Source organism: Mustela erminea, chromosome 11 (assembly GCF_009829155.1).
Source record: "Mustela erminea isolate mMusErm1 chromosome 11, mMusErm1.Pri, whole genome shotgun sequence".
NCBI lineage: Eukaryota > Metazoa > Chordata > Mammalia > Carnivora > Mustelidae > Mustela > Mustela erminea.
In genome coordinates this window covers 44,363,544-44,383,769 of record NC_045624.1, presented here as the reverse complement: position 1 = coordinate 44,383,769, position 20,226 = coordinate 44,363,544, and the positions used below count along the sequence as shown (strand labels likewise).

Sequence of the window (20,226 nt, the reverse complement as noted above, 5' to 3'; positions counted from 1 at the left end):
ACCAAGAAGGTCACAGCCAAGGTTACCATGCCACCTCCTAATGGCTGTGCTGTCAGAACACCATGAGTCATTTACAAGTACTGAAACACAAAGGAAATGTTGGGGTTCAGTAACGGAAGAAACAATACACTTGGAGGATTTTCAGAAACTCTTCCCTACCCAAAAACTTTCTCACTCCCTAAAGACATGACCATTCATTCACTCAATATTTATGGTTGCTCACTGTGTGCCCAGTACTGTGCCAGGGGACAGTTACATCAGACACCGGCATGGCTAGAACTGACATGCATTCTCAGACCTAAGCATAAACTTCAGGGGCATAGTCCTGAGGAAATAAAGGGCTCAGAATCAAAATGCAGGCACATTAATATGCAAATACACCTTTCAATAAGACCACATCATCTGTTCAACATGCACATGGTTAAATGAGCCAGGATAACTGACACACCCTACTACAGCCCAATCCAAACCCCCATACAGGGTCCACACAGCCCGGCACAGGTTCGGCCAGGGGATCTGCGCCAATCACACTCAGCAGAGCACAGCAGAGCCTGGGAGAAGCACCAGGAATCCCTGCAGTTTCATAGCTCTTGGACCCCGCAGCCACTTCCCACACAGCACATGATAAGCTCATGTGACACTGATGCATTATTATATCTGTTGATGACATGCCAGGTCAAGAACATGGAGGGAATGGCACTCCTACATGAACGTAAAAACGCTTTCAAACAAGAACTCAGATGAACTCTGGGTGGCATGTCCACATTAAGTCATCACAGGTTTTTATACCTTTCCGTATATAGTTTCAGTATTATATATGGTGACACATGCATCTAAGTTTAGGTGACGTAAGGAACCCACACACATAGAGCAGCCAAGAGACAGACTGATCGTGCCACAATTACTTACTGAGTGCCTGCCATCTGCCAGGAGCAATGCCAAGCGTGGCTACTGTTGGGAGAAGAAAGAGACCCCCAGTAGTGGTGGGTAGATCAGGCGCAAGGGCTTCTACTCTCAGAGGTGTCTACAGAGCAGCAAGTTGGAAGGGAAAGGACATGAGAATTGCATGGAAAACCCAGTTCTCCCTCCTATCTGTGACAATGGAGACAACCACACCTACTCAAGGTCATTGCAAAAACCAAATAATAGCAACTACGGGTATTATGTCAAACCGTTGAATCAGACTGCCGTAATTTGAAACTGGGCTTCATCACTCATCAAAGGTATGACCTTTCTGAGCCTCCGGCTTCCTCATCTATAAAAGAGGGATAGAGTCTCTTCCAGGGTTGTGATAAGGATTCAAAGAGTAAATTCATGTAAAGAATTTAGAATGCTGCCTGGAATGTAATAAGAATTCACAACAAGTTAGCTCTTATCCTGCTGTACTCCCAGTACTGTAAGAAGGATCTGCAAGGGTGTTGGGGAAGATTTTGAAGTTAAACCAGGATTTTACCAGTTAAGTTTGGTGGGAGTATGGGTGGAAAGGGAGGGGTGGGAATTAGAAAAAAGAAAAACAAAAAGCAAAAAACACAGAGCAGAAAAGTGGTGTGGGAAGGCAGGGGCCCAAGAAGACAACCCTTGTACTCCTAGGTCTCTGTCATTCGCTGCTTCTGTCCCACTCTGTCCCACGCCAATCCTCCCAGCATGGGACCCTCCCACCAGCCTCAGATACCAGCCAGCGGGATGGGAATCAGTGTTTTCATTATAGAGCAGGGGTCCAAGATGAGCCCCGGACACACACATGCCCAATAAACCCTCTCTGTGCTCACCTGCACACCCAGAAAGCCACACTGCACCCTCCATTGGATCATCGAGCTGCCCCAGAATCCAAAGTCCTTTACTGAAGCCCCTTAGCTCGAGCTCCCATATGCTGTCCAGTTCTTATAGTTATAGTCACTTTTTAATATTTTTACTTTTACAGAACACCTTCACATAATATGATTTTTTACTCTACTGATTCTCTGAGAAAGAGTACTAATCACTATCAAAAATAATGAGGTAGACGCTGATCTTTTTTGTATAAAATTGTATGTAATATGGCTACACCTGTGCAAAAGAATGGATATAAGTATATTGCCCATATGTGGATAAGAATTCTTGAAGGCTACAAAAAAATGTTTATAGTGAGTTTTCTTTGGAGAGTAGGACCAAGAGATCTACAGTGAAAAGGAGACTAATTTTTCATTTAATGTAGTTTTTGTACATCTTAATTTTATACCACGCATATGTACTACTTTAAATTTTTTTTTTTAAAGATTGTATTTATTTGACAGAGAGACAGCAAGAGAGGGAACACAAGCAGGGAGAATGGTAGAGAGAGAGAAGCAGACTCCTTGATGAGCAGGTAGCCCAATGTGGTCTCAATCCCGGGACCCTGGGACCATGACCTGAGCCAAAGGCAGATGCTTAATGCCTGAGCCACCCAGGTACCCCTACTTTAAATGTTTTTTAATGAGTTTAAAAAATGAATAAGAAATCCCATCTCAGAAGTTCATTCTAATGTTTAAATAAAAGTATGTTTTCCAGGTACACAGTAAGTTGTTGGTAAGTAATAGCTGCCTATCACCACTACTATCATCATGTGTAATAATAAAACTTGTAGGAATGCATGGGGGGCTCCGTCAGTTAAGTGATCGACTCTTGGCTTCTGCTCAGGTCAGGATCTCAGGGTCGCAAGACTGAGCCTCACGTGGGACTCCATACTCAGTGTACAGTCTGCTTGAGATTCTCTCTCTCCCTATGCCCCTCTGCCTGCTCACCTCTTTCTCTCTCTCTCAATAAATAAATAAAATCCTTTTTTAAAATAACCTATTGTATAGTGACTGATAATTATTATATAATTTTTTGTATAGTAACGCTGTATGTAGTAGTAACTGTTCTCAACCTTATCCACGTACATCAGATCTCCCCAGTGGGGCTGTGAGACTGGCCTTGGCTTACGGCACCTCCTGGAGAGATCACCATCAACCAACTGAACCAATACACACAGGAATAACTGCCCTGCCCAACAACCCCATGGTTGAGGGAGCAAACACATCCTTATCGCCACATTGCAGATGTGGAAACTAAGGTCCAGTGAGGTCATGTTTAGAAGCCAAAAGTCAAAAAGTTGGGGGAGGAGCTCAAAATCCAGGTCCCCAAGGCTCCCAGGCAGAACCTTCCATCAGCTGTGGTGGGCACATTAAAACATAGTAGGTTGAGCTCAGTGCCAGCAGTGAGACTGATGCTGAAAACCCAGTGAGAACCAGAGTGGGGACTACTAAGTGAGCTGTCCAAAGCAGACCAACAAACATCATTTCATAACGCACAAATGTAGTAAGATTTTTTTTTCCCCTGAGACAGGTTATAATAGCCAGAGTTCTCCAGTGAAACTGAACAAATGGGAGATTACACACATATAATACATATGTACACATACATATATATAAAAGGAGATTTATTATAAGGAATTGGCTCATGGAATCATGGAGAATCTGCTGCCTGCAAGCTAGAGACCCAGGAAAGCCATCGGCGTCATTTAGTTCCAGTCTGCAAGCCTGAGAACCAGTCCAAAGGCAAGAGAAAATGAGATGACGTATTCCAGCTCAAGCAGTGAGGCAGGATAAAGAGAGGCAAATTCTTCCTCCCTCCACTCTTTGTAAAATTCAGACCCTCAACCAGTTGGATGAGGCCCACCCAATTGGGGAGTGCAATCTACTTGATTGAGTCCACCAATTCAAATGCTCATCTCATTCAGAAACATCCTCACAGACACACCCAGAAACAATGTTCAATTTGGCACCCTTGGCCAGCAAAGTTAACACATAAAATGAATCCTCATACCAGTAAAGTCACCTTAGGGACACACACATGTGCACAGATTCCATAGACAAGCAGAGTGACCTACAGGGGAAGAAAACCACCCCCTGTGATCCACAGGGAGCACCTCTGGGAGCATCCAGGCAGCCAACATGAAAGCATGAGCCCCGTGGTGTTGAGAAGCCATGGCTCACAGTCACCTTGGTAAGTACTGGTTCTGCCACATGACCTGGGACAAAGCCGATCCTCTGTGAGCCTCAGCTTCCTTATTTGCAAAATGAGGATGATCTAGGTACCTATCACATAAGGTCCACTACAAGGATTACATGAGATAAAGGTAATAAGTAAATAGAAAACTGCCTGATGTAACAAGTACTCAATGAACATTGGTGTGTTTACTGTTTCTAGTATTATTAGAGATAAAAAGTCATAGCCAGAGCATAAACACCACACACACATTCCACCCCAAGAATTACCTGCCACATCCTATGGTATTTTGCACAGACTATATCATACCACTTACCACAGATACTCAAATGAGTTATGTGCAGATCTGCCTCCTTTCTAGACAGAATGTTTTCTGAAATCAAAACAGTTGTAGTTTATTCAATTTTTTATCTTCACTGCTTAACACCTGGATCGTGCTATACATGTTTGTTAAAAATGTCAAAGTGGAATGAAAAATTCTGAATCATTTAGACTCACAGACTGATAACTACAAACAATATTTTTAAAACTTGAAATTCAGTTTCTTTTCATTTTGTGGATGTCTTTTTAGGTAGTTCGCCATAAAAGCAGTATCTATAAGTAAGACTAACATATACTCTGAGTCCCACCAGTGTGCTAAGCTATCAGCCCTCTAGCTCTTCTTGATGTTCATTCAACTTCATTTCTGCAAAGTTTAAGCCCACGCATTTGACCAAATGAATACAATTCATCAAAAAAGCCTGGGCTGCCACAGACCTACGCAGAGACCCAATCAACAGGTTGTCTGCAGTGGGGACAGGTAGGTCCCCTGTAACAAGGGCAATCTCTCAAATCAGTCCTTGTTCTCCCAGCTCAGTGGGAGTGGGGAGGCATGGGTGGAGGTACTGGCAAAGGAAACTCTAACTCTTTTCCAGGCACTCTGGCAAAATTCTGCAAGTTGGTATCTCTGTCAAGCAGGCTGTAAGATGGAGCTCCAAGAAGGCACCAACAGTAAACCTTATTCCATTTCTATATGGTTTGTCTTCAGATATAATTGTATGGATCAAGACAAGCACTCCATACTACAATGCTTATCGTCTAACTGTAAGCCCCATCTATCATGGAAGCCAGATGCACTCCTTGCCTTAAACCAGTCATATGTCTTTGGGATAAAGCAAAACATTCGGAGTTTAATGACTTCGTTACACTACATGGCCCATCCATTACAACAACATAGCTATGGCTGCACTCAGCCACTGTAGCTACTTAAGCCAACCTCATGTTTACAAAAAACAGTCTGTTCCTAGGGAGGCAGAAGACTGGTTCTTGGAGCCATTCATTCATTCCCTACTAACTATTGAGTACCTACTTTGTGTCACATGCTGTTCTAGGTACTGTGGCTATCCAAAGAAAAGAAAAGAAAAGAAAAAAAAATGTTTTGCTTTTATGGAGTTTAATGTTAGTGAGAAAAGACTAACAAAAAAAAAAAACAAAAGGTCATTTCAGGTAATGATAAAAGAATCAGGAAGGCTTTTCTGATGAGGTAAGATATGGATGAGAAGGGGCTTCATGCAAAGATTGTCCTTTGCACAGAATTTAATGTGGCTGTTCTGTTCACACCTCTGCAGGGCTCTATGGGAGAACCACATGCTCAGTTTTCCAGAAAGTCACAGCTAAGATGCATGGTGAAAACTTGAAACCAACTCCATGTACCAAAATCTCTCAATTTCCTGGATCCCTAGAGAGTTCTTTTCAGAGAGACCCTTGAGTATAGTCTAGACACTTAAAGGGAGCCTCTGTTGTTTAAATGGCTTCCAAGACGCCTGAAAACAAAGAGGACTCATATAACAGAATAGATTAATTCGAATTGTCATTATCTCATTAAGGATAATATCCTTTCTCTAACCTTTACCAGAGGAGGAATGAGTTACAAAGGCCTACAGTTGGAGGGAATATTTACTGTAAATTAGTCACCTGGTGTCCACCCCCCCTTTCTTCTGGCAGTCATACACTCCTCACATCCCCACATTCAGGCCTCCTGCTTTGAGAGAACAGGACTGCCAGCTCCAGGAAAGAATATCTTACTCAGACCTGGCCAGAGTGCATACTGACCCACTCCTTCTCCACAGGATCTGCTACAGAATGGACATGTGCCCAAACTTCTCCAATCCAAGTAAGCCCTAGGATTTGTGCAAGAGTGAGTAGAGATAATGTTTCAGTCTACGGGACTGAATCTGGAGGTACTTAAGGCCTACTGGCAACAGCTTAACCTGGCACAGAATAGAGCCTATGTGGAGAAGGAATGTGGGAAAACAGAGTGAGACAGTGGGCCTAGATGCCTTCATCTGAACACCTGGATCAAGCCACACCTAAAGCCAACATACTCTCTGAGTCTCAGATTCACTGGTTAATAAATTATCTCTTTTTTTCTTATACTAGCTTAAGATGGGTTTTCTATCACATGCCACAGAAAAAGTCCAAACATATACCACAGGTAAATTCTCCTTAATACCAAATTATTGGGAACCACACACACTTCCCAATATATCCAAAGAGCCATTTGTAAGAAATTCTAGATTGGTATAAGAGGAAAATTTCCAATAATCAATAATTCTTTAGTCGGCACATACTGTATTTTCATATTGGTGCCAGCTTCTATAGAGGATGAAAATATGTAAAACATTGCTTCCCTGGCCTCAAAGTGCATATCCTACAAGCTGTCACTGTTACTAATGCTTTACTAATCCACAGAGCTTTCTAGGATATAGTGCGTTTTTGAAACTTGAACTTCAAGTGCAAAGAATCAGACTAGATTCATCCAAATCCTTAGTTTATAAACTCTCATCATAGCCCCATACACAGCCCTTTTTGATCAAGTGCCCACTAACCCTTACTCACACCATTTCATTGCATCTTCGCCACAGAACAAGGAGGCTGAGATTCTGGTAAATCACACAAACCTCACAATTAGTGAGCTCCCTCTCCTCCTCATTGGCCTGTTCATGAAAGTATAAAAGTGTCGGGGACCGCCTCCGGCCGGGAAAGTCCCCGCCATTACAAGATGGCGCTTGGCTCACTGCCAGCAAAATACGCTGCAAGTAAACAACGAACGTTTTGGTGAAGCCCACCTAAAGGAGGACATAGTCATTGGAGGACATAGTCATTTCAAATTTAATCAGCATAGTAACAGGACTCTCATTGGCTCTCCCCATTGCTTGGCCCCTTATTGGTCACCCTGCCGCATATAAGCTAAGGAAGTTGATGAAATAAACAGATGAAGCATTAACACCATACCAGGCTGATTGTCGTTCTTGCGGGCCGAGGGCAACATAAAAGGAGTTCCTCCAATCCCAGCAGCAAGGAGCTGCTCCATATTGGCTGGCATGTTTGAAAGGTCTAGTTCAGAACAGACACTTCACACTCTGGCATAAAGCCAGAAGTTAGGGGATTGCTTCTAGTCAACAGCTGATTTCTCATCTTTGAATGCACTCATTTTAAAGACATTTTGCACAAATTTCAGTTGGTGCCCCCAGATACACTGAAATAGTCAAGCCAGACTTAAATCAGATTTTTCCAGGATAACTTTTTTTCAAAAGTCACTTCTTCAAAATGTCATTACTCCCTTCTTTAGTGGAATTTTCTTTCTGCAGATCGATGATAGGTCTATTGCCCTTTTTTGGGCACTGATTCTGACTGAAGCAAATCAAGTAAGAAAAGGCACAGGGGTTTCATTTACTTAATCTAGAAACAAAATCACCCAAAAAAAAGAATTTAAAAACTTTTACAGGTAATTGATTTCTACTTCTTTGCCTGAAAATGACTCCCTTCTTATTCTTCTGGCACATTAAACTGGTGAGCAGTTTCACTTTGGGGTACAATGCCCTCAGAAGAATTAACATTTTCGACATTGATTAATTTAGAAAAACTATTTTATTCACACTTAAGTACAAAATGTTTTCCCATGTAGGGGCCATAAAACATGTCCTGGGTCCCAGATCTTTCAGATACCACCGCTGGATAGGTGTCTTGGATCACAAGCCTCATGTTCAAGGAGGGCTTCCCTGCTAGGCCCATCACCTACAGCTGGTGCTAACACTATAAAACAGATTGATGCCATTTCCCATACGAGCTCCGTATTGGAATGTTCTCTTTCTGCTCATGGACAGAAAAACATGATACAATTCCATAAACGGGTAAGTTGGGTAGGAAAGAGAAACATGGTTGGCACTGGCAATAAAGTACACACATATGGCCAACAGACATGAGAGAGAGGAAGACGTGGTGGCCCTTGGGGTCACCCAGTGCAGTCAGAAAAAGGGGCCAGCGTGATACTAAGTCAGCTTGGGTAAGCGTCAATCCCAGCTCTGCCACCCTCCTGCTTCGTAGCCATATGGCAGGACAAGAATAGGAACGAGTCCAGTGTCTGGCACATTCAGTGGTGGTGGTCTCCCTTTCTCTCCTCCCCACTCACTTTCTATGATAATCCTTGGTGCAATCAAAGCCTCGTGTCTTCCAAGGTTTGCCTTATTTTTATAATATTCAAGTGCATGCATTATGACTAAAACAGTGAGTTCAGAATCTGGAACCCCATGAGCAATCCTATTTTTCCATTAAGTTTGCCTAATTAAGCCTATTAGGATCCAGAGAGGTTTTAAAAATAGAACTTAACCTGTGTCAGAGTTAATTGCCTACTGCTGTCTGTTCAATACTTCTATCTATACATAGGCCTTGTGTCCTAAGAAACAAACTTTACCCTCACATATGCCCCATTAACTTCTTTCCTCCAAAGAGCCACCTCAGCACACCTACCATACTGGCCTCCTAATTGTACTTTGTTTCCAACATAAGCCTCAGCCCACTTGCTTTTAGAATATTGTAAACCAGGTAAGTTGTATCACTAATTCTCTTGGCTGGGATCAGGAGCATGGGGAAAAGAGGCCACTGAAAGGAACTGTAAAATGACTGTAATGATTATTTTTCATATATCATGATGGTTTATCCTAAGATAAATAATCAAAATAGTCATACAAATAATGATCAGATACTTTGGGTCTTGGCCTTTCCCGTCCTCACTATTTTTGCTTGCACACCAACACCACTATCCCCAGTCTCAACTGGCCTTATTTTTCTCCATAGCAATGCCAGTTCCATATATTTAACTTATGTACTTTATTTTATGCCTCACTCTGCTAGAATGAAGCTTGAAGAAATTGTCACTTTGTTTTTACTTCTATACCCTCAATACCTATACCACTACCTCATGCAAAGCAGGAATTCAAAAATATTTGTTGAATATGTAATATTCAGTCCAGATATAATATTTCTTTGAGACTCCCTGTATATAAAGAATTTCATGAAAAGTAAAAATTAATATAATATGATAATACTAAATAATGAGTTTCAGAGAAATTTCAAAGGTAAATGACAGAAACTTGTTCTTTAAAAATTGAATCTTCTGATAGCAATTCAAGTGTAGCTTTTAGCATTTTGTCTCAGAATCCCTTCAATAAATATTCAGCAAAAAATAGCTCCTTTCCAGACATTTGCCACAACCCTAAGGATACTTACACCTGGTCCTCATATGTTCAACCGATCAGACATAAAAAGTGGCAGCTATGGGTAGTCTAGTACCATTTGGATCAATGGCCCAGGCTCTTACCCCATTGTATTAGCTGCCAAAAAGCTGCTATTTTACTTCATGGTTGTAGATTCTTGCAAGTTGGATGATAAATGGCCTCTTCACAGAGACACAGTACAAGGCAAGGCTATGGGAAAAAATATGGGGAATGACGCTTCTAAACAAGCTGGAATAGCAGTTATCAGATTTACCCTCTGGCAAGAAACAATCTAAAAATAGGCAAATCTGTAACTGGGTGGTTTTCAAGACACTAGACATCAAGGCAACAAAGAACAGGCAATGAAGAATGGTATCTGAGACCTGAGACGTGGGAAACGAACAAGGGGAGCCCTCTGATTGCCAGAGCTTACTGCCTTGAGAAAGTTTCCAGGGCTCAGCACAGGGACTGGGAACACAGGCAGAGCCTGGCACACTCCCTGAGTTAAGAAACAGAGGTGAAATTCCAAAGAGACCAAGGCAGCTAGAATGTGCAGGACAGACTACCTGAGAAAGAAGAATGGCACAAAGAGAAAACATCACAGATCTGCAGAGAATCCCACCTGCATCTCGCTACATGATGTCAGTGCGTATGTGTGAGGAAGACACAGCTGTTTCTACTGCAACAGCACAGTCAAGAAGTTACAGCAGCAACCATATGGCCCTCAAAGCCAAAAATTTACTATTTTGCTCTTTACAGAAAAAAATTTGCTAACTCCTAACATCATACTTAATAGTAAAAGAAAGAATGCTTTCCTTCTAAGATCAGGAAAAAGATAAGGATATCCCCTCTCACTACTTGTTTTTTTTTTTTTAAGATTTTTATTTATTTATTTGACAGAGAGAGACACAACGAAAGTGGGAACACAAGCAGGTAGAGTGGGAGAGGGAGAAGGAGGCTCCCTACAGGGGCCTCATGCAGGGCTCAATCCCAGGACCCTGGGATCATGACCTGAATCGAAGGTAGATGCTTAGTGAATGAGTCACCCAGGCACCCCTATTCTCACCACTTCCATTCAAAATTATTCTGGAGATTGTATCCAGTACCTTAAAGCAAGAGGAAAAAAATAAAAGACATATACTTTGGAAGGGAAAAAGAAAACTGCCTTTATGGACAACATCTTTTACGTTGAAAACTTGATGGACTCTACCTAAAAGCTACTAGAACTAATCAGTCCAGAAGCTTGCAAGATACAAGATCATTACACAAGCACGAACTGTACTTCCATATACTATAAATGAACAATAAGAAGTTGAGACTTAAAAAGAATGCCATTTAGTATAGAAGAACTTCAAGTACCATCTTCTCTCACTAAGATAGAAGTGTTTAGCCTGGTGCTTCACTCACTGAACTACATTGTATACCGCCATCACTGAAGTAACTTCTTACATCAAGACATAAGCATTTGTACACTTAGGGGGAAAAAATAAAAATTAAATTTAAATTAAAATAATATCATTTATAATAACACAAAAAATATGAGATAACAATAAATCTGGTAAGAGATTAAGACTTGAATACTAAAAACTACAAAATGTTGTTGCAAGAAATTAAAGGAAACCTAAAATAATGGTGAGATATACTGTTTATGGGTCAGAAAATTCTATATTGTTGAGTTGTAAAATCTCTCCCAAATTTATCTATAGATTCAACACAATCCAAATCAAAATTAGAGAGGGATTTTTTTTTTAAGAAATTGACAGACTGATTCTAAAATTCATATGGAAGTGGAAAAGTTCTAAAATAGCAAACAACTTTGAAAAAGAGCAAAGATCTTCAAAACTTCAGAAATGCAACCTGATTTCACAGCTTATTACAAAGACAGTTTGGCATTAACATCAAAATGACAAATAGAGCAACAGAACAGAAAATGGTCTTAAAATAAACATACAACTATACAGAAAGCTGATTCTCAACGAAGATGTAATTGCAATGCAGTGCAGAAAGGCTAGTCTTTTCAACAAATGGGGCTGGAACTATTAGACATTCATACATAAAAATCTAAGCTTCAATCCACCCTCACCACCACATGTAAAAATCAGCTCACAATAGACCATAGACGTAAATGCAAATCCTAAAACCTTTAAAAGAACATATAAAAGAAAATCCTTATGACACTGTATTAGTTTGCTATGGCATAAGCAAGTGCCATGAATTGGGTGGATTAACAAAAATTTATTGTCTTACAGTTTTGAAGGCTAGGAAGTCCCAAATCAAGGTATTAGCCTATTGTTTGTTTGTTTGTTTTTTCCTGAGGGCTGAGAAAGATCTGTTCCAGGCCTCTTTCTTTGGCCTGTAGATGGCCATGTTTATCCTGTGTCTCTATAAATCATCTTCCTTGAGTACAGCTAACTACTGCCTTCCCTGACCCTGATGTGGGTCCCAAGCATGGGGTATGCTTCCTTCCCTCAGCCTTCCCGTCTCACTCACACTGCTAAAGCAATCACAAAGATATTCCTTCCCAGCAACCCAGTGGGAATACACGTGATGACAAAGGTGGATTCTTGAAATACCATACAATCTCCTTACTATGAAAGTCAATGAATCCAAAGCGGTAGGAGGGCAGGGTCCAGAATGAGGTGACCTGATCGGGCCCTATTACTCTGTTCCTGCTTCAGAAGACCCACAGAAAGCACTTCAACCTCTCTAGGACATCGGTCCCCATTTTATAAGGGTACCAGTCACACACTGGATTAGGGCCCACCCTAATGACCTCATCTTAATTTGATTCCCTCTGTTAAGACCTTGTAGGTTTAAATAGGTATAAATAAGGTGAAATTCTGAGGCACAAAAAGTTAGGACTCTGGATACACCTTTTTTGGGAAAACATAATTCAACCTAAAATAGACATCAAAATCACAATCCATAAAAACAACAAACTGATAAATGAGACTGCATCGAAATTAAGACCATCTACTCTTCAAAAGACAGTGTTAAGAAAATGAAAAGCAAGACACAGAGTGCAAGAAAATATTTTCAAATCACAAGTCTGATAAAGAATTTGTGTCTAAATTATACAAAGACCTTCCAGAAGCAACAACAAATTAACAACTTTAAAATGAGAACCAGATGTGAACAGATATTTTATCAAAGAAGATATATAAGTGGCAAATAAGTACATGAAAAAAGTGTTCAACATAATTAGATGATACTGAACTATAAACTAAAACCACAATGAGATACCACGGCTCATCTACTGGAAAAGCTACAATTAAAAAGACTGAGTGCTTCACAGCTATGCAGTAACTGGAACTCTCGGACTCTGCTGGTGGGAATACAAGATGGCACACACTTAGAAAATAGTTTGGTGGTTTCTTAAAACTTTAAACATGTAGCTCCCATATGATCTAGCCATCCCACCTCTAGGTATTTAGTCTACGAAAGTGAAAGTCTATAGTCCACACAAAAACTTGCCTATAATATTCTTAGCAACTTTATGTAATAGCCCCACTGAACACAGTTCAAATGCCCATCGAGAGTGAACGAATAAAAACACTGTGGCATTTAATCCATAGCATGGAATAATATTCCACGATATAAAGAAGGAAGCCCTGATACGTGCTACATGGAAGACTCTGAAAACAGTGATACTAAGTGAAAGAAGCCAGTCTAAAAAGAGTACAGACTGTATGACTCCATATACATAAAATTCTAGGAAATGCCAAATAATCTATAGTGCTAGAAAGCAGATAACCAGAAATGGACATTTAGAAAGAAAAAGTCAAGGCAGAGCTAGAGGGAGGCATTAAAAGGATCGTGAGCAAAGTTTTGGAGGTGACAGATATTTCTTTATCTTGAATATGGTAATGGGTTCATGGGTGTATGCATATGCTAAAACTTACATTGTGCACTTTACATAAGTACAACTGATTGTGTGTGAATTATACTCAATAAAGCTGATGTTAAAATACTCATTTCACATTTAGATGGCCTCTGTTACAAGTCCTGTTCTATCTCTTTCTAGCTTTGTTATCTTAACACAAGTCTGTCTCTGAGGCTCACATTCTCTGACTGCAAAATGGTGATTCATAACCCTTACTTCCCAGGGCTATTGTAGATATCAACTGATATCTAACGCAGTGTCTGAAAATAAGAAATACTCAATAAACTGTAGCTATTATTAACAATAACAATAATGAAGTTACTCGGGACGCCTGGGTGGCTCAGTTGGTTAAGCAGCTGCCTTCGGCTCAGGTCATGATCCCAGCGTCCTGGGATGGAGTCCCACATCAGGCTCCTTGCTCAGCAGGGAGCCTGCTTCTCCCTCTGCCTCTGCCTGCCATTCTGTCTGCCTGTGCTCGCTCTCTCCCCCCCACCCTCTGATAAATAAATAAAATCTTTAAAAAAAAAAAAATGAAGTTACTCATGCTTACTTTTTAACTTCCTAGAAAATCTACCTTGAAAGACTTCCTAGAAAATCTACCTTGAAAGACCTTGAAAGACATACAATCCATATTTTCAGAACCTAGAAAGCCGAGTGTTCTCCACTTTCCTATTCGATGTTTCAGACTGCTAACAGAAATGAGTTTTGCTAAATCAAAAAGAGTATTGGCAGAAAAAGTGTGCTTTTCTGATCCTTTAAAATTGTATTTTCAAATACACACTGTGACCTACCCTGCTATTATTAACATGATGGGTTTATGTATACAGCCTCAGCAAAATAATGCTCCTTTATACTTATATAATCCTTCCTCAACTGCAGTTGGCAAAACTACATTTCTAGTTTTACACACATACACATACACATCCTTCAAAATTTTCAACTTAAAGTTCTTTTCACATCTGTGCAGCTTGGACCCTCAAGAAAGAATGCATGAATAATGACAGTCCCTTCATAGGGGAACATATGGGTGGGCCTATGGGGCTGTGCAAAGACAAGAGACAGGCCTGGGTAGCATCCTTATGATATGCGAGTGGAAGACCCAGCCTGGAAAAATGTCCTTCAGCACTGTAAAACTTAGTAAAAAGGCAAGATACCAAGTACTTTACTGAGATTTTAGAAAACAAAATGAGGAAAATTCACATTCAAAAGGCATTAAAAAAAAAAAAGGCATTACATGCCAAGTCCACAAGAAGACAGTTTAAAACATTAAAAAAAAAAAAACACCAAGTATATAGTCAATGACACTTCTGATATAATCTGACTCAAGAGATCATACCTTACAGCAATGGTTAGTGAAAAAGTGACATTGTTATAATGCCTATAGATGTGATCTATTTAGGAGCAAAAACGTCCAAGAATTTTTATTTTACTATATAGCCTTAAGAAATTTATCAAAGTTTTCTTAAACTCCGAGATTAGAAAGTCCTCATTTATTCCTAGCACGTCTTTTCCCAGTTCACAGAAAGAGACAGGGTCTACAGTTCTGCTTAGGAATCTCAATTGAAAGCATGCTGCTAAAACCCTACCTTTCAAGATGTGTGCATTTAGAACTTACAGAGGCAAAACAGGTATTACTGAACAAATGGCCAAAAAATGAGGAATCAAATGCTTAACTGACGCATAAATGGTGACACTCTAGTTTGCAGGTGTTCACAATCATAGTCACATAATAATAATGGTTTTCAATCTGTACAAGCACTGAGGTTTATCGCTATATGGGTAAGGTTTCAACTAGGCTTAAAGTCAATAAAGTTCTTTACCTCCTTTTCTCTCCTGAGAAGTGCTACAGCACAGCCCTACATACAGTCCGAGACCTGGGTTTGAATCCATAGAGCTATTTCCTAGCTCTCTGATCTAGGGCAGCTTACTTAATCTCACTCAGTCTCAGTTTCCTCTTAGGTAAAACATGCACAAAACTAGTATATTTTGTTGTGAGGATTAAGTGAGATAAAGCTTATAAAGTGTTTGGCACAGTTTTGCAAAAGAAAGTACTTAGTCTTAACTTCTAATTAAGGCAGGTACATTTCTAGTCCTCCAAAAAAGTATAAGGACTTCCGTGCATAAAAGTTGAGACATGAGCATAAATTGTCTCTGGTTTATCTCTTATTTCTAGCTGTGTTTCACCAGGTGAGGAAAAATGAACCAGTCTGTAAGGGTCTTTTTTTTAAGGATATTCTCTTAGGATGATTAATTTTTCATATAATTGAGGTTAAAGTAAACATGACTGTATGTGGTTGGTATTCTTTTCAGTTGTAAAAATTCAAGACTTGGCCTCTTAAGGTTTCTAATAAAAGGCCAAAACGGTTAAAAAAAAAAAAAAAAGAATAAATCAGACATAGAGCTGGAGACAAAATTAGTAATGTATTTCATACATATGGAAAAAAACAGGTTAAAAATTGGGGAAAATCCATCTTCTAAATCAATTGGGTAAAATCAGTCTGGTGGCCATCATCATCGCAACAAACCAGATTAGGAGGCCAGAAATTGTTCCCTTGCTTGGGAAATAACCAGTTCATTCAGGCAGAAAATCCCAAATCCCCATGTTATATTGAGATGGCACTTGAATGAAGTTCAGGATTGGATAGTCTGGGATTTTACTAACCAACATTTCTGAAAAAGTCCACACTACCTCATACAATCCAGTTGAGTTTTAAGATATGGCATCTAAATGCTAGGAGCAAATTTAAATGAGTACAAACCATGGAGAAGAAAATATTGCTGAAAACCATACAATTTAGAGAAGACCCCAGTTCTCCATTCCAGCCTGTCTCACCACTAACATTTTTAATGCCAAATGGTTAAAACTGATGCTTTATTTCTCTGTAAGCTAAAGGAATCCATAAAACCAATGTTTAAGATAAAACAAGCCAGGGAAATATAAAGGAAAATTATTTTTATTTCTAATATCCTCCCTCAGTACATGGAAGTCAGGTACTGGCAACAATATTTTGACCTCTTATTTTTAAAAACAAAGATGCCATAAAGGAAAAGGCTGATATGTGTTTTGCTAATAGAGTTTGCTACTGAAAAATTTAATTTTCTATACATCAAAAGAAATCATAAGGAAAATTTTTAAAAGCAATGATAAACTAGAGGGAAAACAAAAATAAAAGACACAGGATTCATACTTTTTAACCTATAAACAGTTCTTAGTTGGAAATATGGACAAAATACAAATAGCTAATTCACAAATGAAAATTTATAGTCCCTACTGATATATGTTCAATCTGATAATCAAAAAGATGCACACTAGAGCAATGTAAGATCAGAGTTACCTATCAGATATAAAATATAAAATATCAAAGGTAAGCATTTAGGAATTTCCTAGAGGATAATTTTTCATTATGTATTAAAATCTTTATAAGATATTTCATATTCCTTAAATTTCCACTAAAGGGATTTTTTATAATCCTAAGGAAAAAATTGGAAGAGTACATAAAAGAATGCATGCATGAGAACAGTGTCTATAAAATGAAAAATTAAAACAACTTAAATGTCTAACAATAGTGGATTGGTTAAATCAACAATGGACAAACATATGGAAGAATATTATGCAGACATAAAGAATGATGCTTTAGAAGCAGATTCATGGACAAGAAAAGTCACTAATATATCAATAAAGTGTGGACACCTTGATGGCTCAATCCATTCAGTGTCTGCCTTTGGCTCAGGTCATTATCCCACCTCCATGTTTGGCAAGGAGCCAGTATGTCCCTCTGTCTGCCGTTCCTCCTGCTCATGCTCTCTCTTTCTCTCTCAATCTCTTTCTCTCTGACAAAGAAATAAATAAAATCTTTAAATATGTATATATATAAATATATACTTATATATATTTATTGATGTGTGTTATATATATTTATTGATATATTTTATTGATGTGTGTATATATATATTTATATATATATATATATTTACACATCAATAAAGTAAAACCATTTCAAGAATGTGTATGTAGTCTAATCCCATTGTTATACCATTCTTTTGCAATGAAGAAGATTTAGAAGGCTGTATATATGAAAATGCTGATAGTAGTTCTCTGGAAAGTAGAATTTTGACTGTTTCAAATTTTTATGTGTCCTGTGAACAATACACAGTCAGAGATAGGATAATGGTTAAGAACATAGTCTGTAGAGTCAGCCTGACTGAGTTCAAATCCTGGCTCCAACACTTACCAACTGTATGTCCATTTTCAAATTATTTAAGTTCTCCACACCTCTGCTTCCTTTCTGAAAATGGGGATAATAACTGCCTCACAGATTACTATGATTACTAAATGGTAACTCTCCTAGAATAGTTCAGGACACTTAGTAAAGACTCAATACTGCTAATTATTGTTGTTGTTATTATTATTATTATCATCATTTTCTACTTGTGTTACTTATATGGTAAATAAAATAATAATGCTGGAAACAATTTAGACAGAAATACTTTGACAATGAGAAGGGTGCCAAGAAAATTCGATAAGAAAGTAAGTCTTCTCAAGAAATGGTTATGGAACAACTGGCTATCTGCATATAAAAGAATGAAGGAGGAGTACTACCTTATACCATACACAAAAATTAACTCAAAAGGGATCATAGACCTAACAGTAAGGGCTAAAACTATATAACGCTTAGAAGAAAAAAACACAAGAGTAAATCTTGTAAAGTTGGATTAGACAATATTTCCTTAAATATGACACCAAAAATATAAGTGACAAAAGACAAAGTTGATAAACAGGACAACATCAAAATTATGTGCTTCAGAGAATACCATCAAAAAAGCAAAGGACAACATCCACAAAAGGGAAGAGTATTTCCAAATCATATATTTGCTAAGAGACTAGTATCTAGAACATATCAAGAACTCTTAAAACTTAAAAATCAAAAGAGTTCAAATAACCCAATTAAAAATGACCAAAAGATCTGAAAAGACAGGTGTCCAAAGAAAATATACAAATGGCCAGTAGGCACATGGAAAGATGCTCAATATCATTATCCATTAAGGAAGTGCAAATAAAAACCACAATGAGCTACTACTTCACATCCACTAGGATGGCAACAATCCAAAAGACAGATAATAACAAATGCTGCAGACAATGTGGAGAAATTGAAACCCTCTTTCACTGCCAGTGAGAATTTAATATGCTATAGCTGCTTTGGAAAACTATTAAGCAATCCTCAAAATGTTAAACACAGAGTTACCACATGACTCAGCAATTCCACACCGAGGTATATAATCAACAGATATGAAAACACTAAAAATATGTCTACATAAAAACTTATATAGGAATGGTCAAAGCAGCATAATTCATAACAGCCAAAATGTGGAAATAACCCAAAGGTCAACAAACCAATGAACAGAAAAGACTCTAGTACATTCATGCAATGAAATATCATTTGGCAATAAAATGGAGTAAAATATTAATACATGCTACAACATTCATGAATTTCAAAAACATCATGCTAAGTGAAAGAAGCCAAACACAAAGACCACATATTATATGATCTTATTTATATGAAATGTCTGGAAAAGGCAAATATATAGGGGCAAAAAGTAGATTAGTGATTGCCTAGAGCTAAGGGAGAATGGGAGATAAGAATGAGGAATGAATACAAATGGGTCTCGGGTTTCCCTTTTAACTGATAAAAAGGCTCTAAACTTAAATTTTGGTCATAGTCACACAATTCTGAATACATGAAATGTATTGACTATACACATTAAATGGGTGAATATTTTAGTATTGAACTACATTTTTCTGATTCCCTGACAACTCTGAGCTTCACTTCTTAAGCATGACCTTGGAAGAGCCAGCAGCTTAAAAGAGAAGCAAAAAAAAACATATTTTAAAAAGATCTTCTACTGAACAGTTAAGGCTCCAGACACTTCCTTTTCATATTCACCATGACTGACTCCTCCCCCATGACTCACCCCTTAACTCTTTATTGAGCACCTGTGCTAAGCCAGGCATAGCAAACCCTAATCTACCCCTAACATGGGAGCAGACAATTATATAAACCAAATAATAACAAAATCATTGGGTTATGGACATTGGGGAGGGTATGTGCTATGGTGAGTGCTGTGAAGTGTGTAAGCCTAACGATCACAGACCTATACCTCTGGGGCTAATAATACATTATACGTTAATAAAAACATTTTTTAAAAAAATAACAAAATCAAAGAAACACATCGACAAAAATATAATAATAGTAGGGGACTTCAACATTCTCCTCACTGAAATGGAAAGATCATCTTAGAAAAAGATCAATAAGGAAATAAAGGCTTTAAATGTCACACTAGACCAAATGGACTTCACAGATACATTCAGAACACTCCATCCCAAAGCAACAGAATACACATTTCCTCTGTAGTGCACATAGAACATTCTTCAGAATAGATCACATCCTGGGTCACAAATCAGGTCTCAACTGGTACCAAAAGATCGTGATCATTCCCCCATATTTTCAGACTATTTTCTAGTTTCAGTGTTCTGAAACTAGAACTTAATTAAAAGTTGGAAAGAACTCAGATACATGGAGGCTAAAGAGTATCCTACTACAGAATGAATGGATCAACCAGGAAAGTAAAGAATTTAATAAATAAGTAATAAATAATTATATAATATATATATTATATATATAATAATTATACTTACTATATATTATACTACTACTATTATATACTACTATATGTTATTTAACATATTATATCTAAATAATACTAAAATATGATTATATATAATATTTTTAAAATTATTAAATAAAT

General features: G+C 38.4%; 1 protein-coding gene across 8 annotated transcripts in view; it reads right to left on the bottom strand.

Moving 5' to 3' along the window:
• The window catches only part of PDE1C (phosphodiesterase 1C), a 582,509-nt gene that overhangs the window by 225,076 nt on the left and 337,207 nt on the right, over positions 1–20,226 (bottom strand). The window contains exon 1 of one of the 8 annotated variants that reach the window (XM_032304739.1): positions 910–938. The exons of the other annotated variants lie outside the window; for them this stretch is intronic. Within the exon in view, the coding sequence (XP_032160630.1) occupies positions 910–923 (14 nt within the window). The 5' untranslated portion in view covers positions 924–938. Of the gene's footprint in view, positions 1–909; positions 939–20,226 lie in introns of those variants that run through there. 8 annotated transcript variants of the gene reach the window in all.